Source organism: Carya illinoinensis, chromosome 6 (assembly GCF_018687715.1).
Source record: "Carya illinoinensis cultivar Pawnee chromosome 6, C.illinoinensisPawnee_v1, whole genome shotgun sequence".
Classification (NCBI taxonomy): domain Eukaryota; kingdom Viridiplantae; phylum Streptophyta; class Magnoliopsida; order Fagales; family Juglandaceae; genus Carya; species Carya illinoinensis.
This window is the reverse complement of record NC_056757.1, coordinates 29,757,033-29,763,868: the sequence shown is the minus strand read 5'-3', so window position 1 is coordinate 29,763,868 and position 6,836 is coordinate 29,757,033. Positions and strand designations below refer to the sequence as shown.

Genomic DNA, 6,836 nt, shown 5'->3' with positions numbered 1-6,836 from the left:
AGTAAAGTAGTCATACCCAGAAAAACCCTAAAAGCCAATGGTAGATATGAAATCCTAATCTTGTGCCCGGGAAAGAAAGGACCAAGAGAGCCAGAGAAAACACGAGGACCCCAAACTGACGTCACATGCATAACTAGGTATTAAGACAACTTTCACTGAAACATCTGACTTAATATTCAGGCAACAAATTCTGACCACTGATAACTTATCTAACATGCCCACTGGGATAAATGAGCTGATTCGAAAAGTACAAATCCTAACTACAGAAACCAGAGCCAACCTGTAAATCCTTGCCAGATCCAGCTGGCTGACACAATGCATCAAGAACCATTCATAGAGACCACAAATACCATTGCAGTTAATAGAACCTGACACAGATCATGAGAACGTAGAGTAACTCGACAACCGCAGCAACATGAGGACGACAAGACTGACTTTCAGACACCCATATTGAGCAATGCTGGACGACAACTCTGGACCTTCTCAACCCTCAAACATGTCCTAGTACTCACTGGAACAGTAGACAATTGCAAATTAACAGATGCAGTGAAGAAATAAAAAAGAATATTAAACACAGTTGAAATAGAAGAAAAACATTGGAGAGAGAGAGAGAGAGAGAGAGAGAGAGAGAGAGAGAGAGAGAGAGAGGTAACCCTTACAAGGGATTAAATGTAAAATAGAATGTTCACCACGTTTGTTATGTGTACACAAAATATTATAAAGCCCAGAAACAATTCCAAGCAACAAGTAGAGACACAGAGAACATGTCACACAACAAACCTGGTTATTTTCATCTGGCGTTGGTGAAGGGGACCTGCTTGACTCAACTGGTTTGTCAGCCCCACAATTCTGTCTATTGCACTTGGTTCTAAATGGATAATTTATGTTATTACATTTCTCACACTTCCAGCTTCCCTCGGGCATCTTTTGTTCTGCAAGCAACATGTAAATGAATATCAAAAGTTGCAACAAAAATACTAGCAACAGTTGTAGGTCTAAAAGGAGGGAAAGGCATTTAATGGCCAAGGTGCATCCAATCAACTTACTAGAATTCTTGTCAGATTTTGGAGCCTGTATATGCAAGAGAACGGATTATACATCAAAGAGATAATACTAAAAAAGAAAAAAAAAATCACAACTAAAAAAATTTGAATTATGTGTTAAATTATGGTGCCAATTGCCAGTTAAGGCTAAAACATAAGGAGCATGACATGGTATGGTAAGCAGCACTTACTTGGGATCCAGGCTTTGGTGTGTTGCACTTTCTCATGTTACAAACCGTTCTAAATGAAAAGTTGATATTTCCACATTTCGGACATGTCCAGTCATTATCACGTGTTGCATCTAGAGGTGCATTTAGAAAGGAAGAGAGAAAAAATTAGTTCACAAGGAAGCTACCACAGTACACTGATAATTTGTTAAAGGCATTCATCAACAGTCTAAAGGTGACAAACCAGCACCTTTCTTTTGGGAATTATCCTCTGGAAAAAATCCTGGCCTCGGTCCCTATGCAAGGGAAAATGCTCATTAATTCTAATATCTACATGCAGTCAATTCCACATAAGGTTCAGCAGAATCAAGAAGGCTCAATTAGAGAAGAAAACTACGGCACAACATATGCATGCGATCTATTTATTTTATATATTTATTGATAAGTAACATGCCATCTGTTTATGTTTCTAGCATAACAGTGCATGTGAAACATCAAAAGAGGGACGGATTTGAAAGCCAACTTGTAGACAGGCTTCACAACAATGCATTGCAGAAAATCATAACAAAAATAACTCAAACTGATGGCACGCTTGAAAACAATCACAGCACAAAATGAAATTCTGATAATCTATCATGTAGAAAAAGATAACGTCAAAAGCAGGACACATTTGAAAGCCACTTGTAGAGAGGCTTTTCATAAAAATGCATTGCATAACTAATCATAACAAAAATATGTCAAACTGATTGCACAATTGAAAAGAATCACAGCATAACATGAGATCCTGATAATCTATTATGTAGTAAAAAATAGGATTAAGGGTTGCATATGTCTTCGGAGTTCCCAATCCCAACAATGGAGTAAGCCTTGCAACATACCATGGTGCCAGGGCCAATGGGCATACCCAGGCCATAACGATCCATCAGAGGGGGCATACCATACATCCCACCTGAAAAAGGACACAGAAGAAAACGGAAAGAAAGTATAAATAATCAAGAATAGACACAATCAGAATGTAGATTATTAAATATTAAAGGTCTTCAAGATCCTCGCATCATGCCCTCCAAACTATTTTTTTTTTTTTTTAATAAGTAACATGCCCTCCAAATTGAGAGATGAAGCCATCCAATATACAAGTAAATATATGACATGTGTCTATTCCACAAGGGGAGTATAAACTTAGAAGGAATAATCTAGCTGACACAAGGAGCTTTCTCATAATTACATGCATACACACATAATGCACGCACATCAACATCAATAGAAAGATGAATGACAGTGTCCAAAATATAATTACAACTTAATGGACATGAAACAATAGCAACATGGCCATAATGGAGTCAAAACACTGAATTAGTTAGAACTTCATGTTTTTTATAAGTATGAATTAGATAGAACTTCAATTAGGAAAGGATGACTGTAAACTCGAATAACAGAACAAAGATAGCATAATACCATTTCCCATCATAGATCCACTTGAGTAAGGTGTTGGTCCAGACATATGTAGAGGTCTGTAAGGACTGCCAGCAGAAAGGCGGCTGCCATAGTTGTAGTATGCTGAACCACCAGAATATGGTACATCGTATGGATGAATGGATGACCCGTTGAAAAGAGAAGAACCATAGGGAGGCACACCCAGATACATTGAAGATGGTGCACCTGAACCTATATAAGGAGCTGAGGATGTGTAGCCCTGTGGAGCTTGCACAGGCTTGGCAGCAGATTTCTGGAAAGATAGAGCACCATATTACAACTTTATAAAAATATCCGACAATTGATTTTTTTTTTTTTATTGGCAGGGGGTGTCCGGGAACAGCATCCCAACTAATCCCGGGGGTGCATAGGCACTCGGCAAGGAGTTTCCCACAAGTGCACCTTGGGTAATTCAAAAGAAAAATCCCCCATTCTAATAGCCCCTAGGAATTGTTTGCACCCAAGAGGATTTGAATCCTAGACCTGAAAGGAGCATACCACCAAGACCAAGCCTTTAACACTTGAGCCAACCCCTAAAGGTTTCCGACAATTGAAATGAAATGAACACACTCCAGGAAAAAGAAAAGTTGGAAAGGTGAAACAAAATCAACACATAGAGAGTCAACCACGAAACACTTCGCAACAACCTAATCAACAAGATCACAATGTGCCTTACAAAATCATAGCTAAAGGATAAAGGCTCTAAGCGCTACACAGAAATAAAGAAGCCAATTTAATCACAGCCAAAATAATATAAAAAACATATTATCCTAAAATATCATAAAGAGTAAGTTATAGAATAAAGATGGACACTTCCAACAATAAAAGACTATCTTGTGACTTGCTCAAATTTTCTATCTCTGAATTGACTACAGCTACACTGCCATCTCTGAGAGTTTGAATTGTGCAGTCTGATCAAGGAACTAAGGAACGTAAGCCACCGGTGACCAGCCTCCTCTTGGTAAGGCACCTTTGGGCAGAGCTCTCTGGATCAACTATCTCACTTTCATGAAAAAAGCCACAACTCGAATTACTTTTTATTAGTATACCTTTTACTTTCACTTTTAATTTTAACATTTACTAGATTGGACACTCTCCAGAGACAAGTGCAAGATAGCCCGGAGCCTACCCTCCATCGATAGAAGATTCTCCCAAGAACCGATACATACACCCTTGGGTAGAGTGACCCACATCTCTATTGGTACTACCAGCGGAGGTCCCTCCTTCAATCACGAAATCTAAACTAAATTCGGGCAACAAAACCCTGATAGATGATCAAAATAGAATTCCAAATGCGCAAGAGAGCGCATATTGGAAAATTTTAATTTTTAACACTTTCAAAACCAACTTGCATATGTTTTATTTTCCAATGGATTTACATCTTTCATTAATGTAAATCTTTTGATGTAGTGAGTAAGAGCTATGGTTGTTCGTTGTTCAACCTGGGAGCTTCAACGCCCAGAAGTCCCTACCTTTGATAAGGTAGACCCTAACCCAATTAGACCATATATAATGGTCCTTGTCAAAGCAGATATGCCAAAGACGCTTGAGCATAGCTGCTCTGTTCCAAATGAGTTGGTTAGCTCTTGTTACTTTATTTACCAATTAGGTTCCAAAAAATGCAGTCCACACATTTGAATTGTGCTATGATGAGGCCAAATTCACAAACAAACACACTTAAAGTCAAAAATATATGACACAGCATGAATTTCATATCGTTAAACTAGTAAACATATCGGCAACCATGAGATGAAACAATAAAGAAACAGAATAGCATACATTGCATGGAAAAGTGTGCCTACTGACACATGGAAAATTGTGTCTTTAACCTAATAAGACTCTCAGAAAATTATTAACAAGTGTGACTCGTAAAATCAAGTTACATTCATTCTAGTTAATATATTGCATGGTGAGTAAATAGCTTACTGAGTTATGATCGGCAGGCCTTGGTTGAGTGCAATTACGCATATTGCAAGTTGTTCTGAATGAAAAATTGACATTACCACAGCTAGGGCAGGTCCAATCATCTTCCCTACGACTTCCTGCAGACCAAATATCAATGGACGCATCCCATTATTTTTTTTTATAGGTAAAAAGACATTTTATTGATCCACATAAATAGGCAAAGCTCGAGTACACAGGAAGTATACAAGAAAGAGCCTAATTACAAACTATGTGCTACGGATAGTAGCATAAAAGTCATTAAAACCTATTCCACTCAATACAATAGAGGAGGCCCACAGTAACAATGTATGAAAGAAAAAATCCCTAAAGCCACCCTGAGAGTGTTCCCTATTCTCAAAGCAGCAGCTGTTTCTTTCGTTCCATGTGCACCACATTAGACATAACGGTACCATCGCATCCCATTATCAGTACCGCAAAAGTAATTAATATCAATACCAATTTGAAACAGTTAATGTTTACTACATCCACTTTCTCATAAAAGCATGAGTATGTCAATAACCATTTAAATAAAAAAATATCACCAGGCACAAATTTACCATGGCTGCTAATGGGGTGTGTATGCATAACTGCATATCTAGATCTTACCTACTGTTTACAGACTTATTAGCATATTGATAATATCATTCCCCACCCCAATTTGGCACGAAAAAATGTTGCAAAAATTAAAAAATGAAAATCTTCAAATATGGCTGACCAGAACAGTAAAGATCATCACTGACAAGCACTATAATAATTGAGTCCTCATCTACTGCATGTACGACACCATTAACATACCAATTTTCTTTCCATGTCCATACCTCATGTCCAGTGTCCTACATACTATGATTTCATTATTTTATTTGTATAATCAATATGGTCAATAAACCATCTATATTGAACACAATTACATGGTAATGTGATCACATGGAAATCCATACCATCCAACACATTAAATTTCAATCTAGGCACGAAATCAGATAGATTACCGCATCAAGATTCCTCTAAGTTTATCTATAACATGTAATTGGTGATCTGTAACATCCTAGCGACAAGCCACACTTCTAACATGATCTTTGAACCATACTTGGCAAAGATCTGTTGTAGGCCCATAGAACCACATTTGGTAGATGCATTCGTCGACGCAACTCCCAAATTCAGCCAATTCAATACATTATTCACAAGTCCTATACTCCAATTAGCTTCTAAAATCATAAAATAAATAGAAGAGTTGGTACATTGCAACGCACAAAAACTCAATGGCGTTCATCAATGGTAACATCATATGCACTTAGATAAACAAAAAACTTGAATAGTTGAACAATCACATCGAAAGAAAGCCTACCATCAGTTCTAGCACGCTTGGCTGCTGAAGAATTTCTGTTATCAACCTGAAGCACCAAATAAAAAATTACATACGTGCCCCATAAAGTAATCAAAATTAATTCTGCGCAACAAAACACTGCTTAGGACTACTGTAAGACCGGGAAAAAAGTAATTTCAATTTCAATCGCAAAAACATTCAAATGGTTTAAAAAAGACAAACCAGAAATTAAACAAGATAATATAATCGGAAGGAAAAAGAAAAACCAACTTTCATTACATATCGAGATATTCGTCCTTTAATTTGTAAAAAAATAAAACGTTCGTATGTGCTAGGGTTCGGTAAAACGAATGAGCAGTTAATGAGGGAACGGGACGAATTTAAACGACAATCACCTGAGACATGGTGCGAATGACGGGAGAGAGAACGGCGAGATCTTTCTCAAATGATTCTTTCTTTCCAATTCCTGCTCTCAATATTCGATTGCAAGCGAGACGATTCGCCGTAGGAGAGGCCAAGGCAAAGACGGTGGGCCAAAAGGGAACACAATCAAATTGTCGATGACTCGAAGATGCTAGGGGTTTTTTAGTAAATTACAGACCTCGAGTCCGAGCCTGCAGGCACTGGGAGACGGTAGACCGACCCTGATGGAACTTCTTCAAAATATTTGTGGTAAAGATTGCTTTGATTTTTTTGATCCTGAGGCTTAGAAAATGCCACGTCAACGATAAATTATCATTTATTTAAACTATTGTTAACAAATAAGGCTAATTGACGTTCAAAAAATAAAAATAAAAAAGGTAGTTGACTAGTGCTAGATATAATAGCATGTAAATGTTATACAATTTTTTTTTTTAAAAAGGACTATTAAGAAATTAATTTTTTTAA

At 37.4% G+C, this 6,836-nt stretch overlaps 1 protein-coding gene across 1 annotated transcript; it reads right to left on the bottom strand.

The window, feature by feature from the left end:
- Positions 1 to 106: 106 nt before the first annotated feature.
- On the bottom strand, positions 107 to 6,545 carry LOC122314100 (ranBP2-type zinc finger protein At1g67325-like). The gene is made up of 10 exons (XM_043129504.1): positions 6,344 to 6,545; positions 5,970 to 6,015; positions 4,610 to 4,725; positions 2,666 to 2,936; positions 2,089 to 2,159; positions 1,461 to 1,506; positions 1,235 to 1,344; positions 1,047 to 1,071; positions 781 to 932; positions 107 to 511 (listed from the first exon to the last, which is right to left on the bottom strand). Exons 1-10 carry the CDS (start codon positions 6,350 to 6,352, stop codon positions 509 to 511), a joined length of 849 nt encoding a protein of 282 aa, XP_042985438.1. The 5' UTR covers positions 6,353 to 6,545; the 3' UTR covers positions 107 to 508.
- Between the last annotated feature and the right edge of the window lie 291 nt (positions 6,546 to 6,836).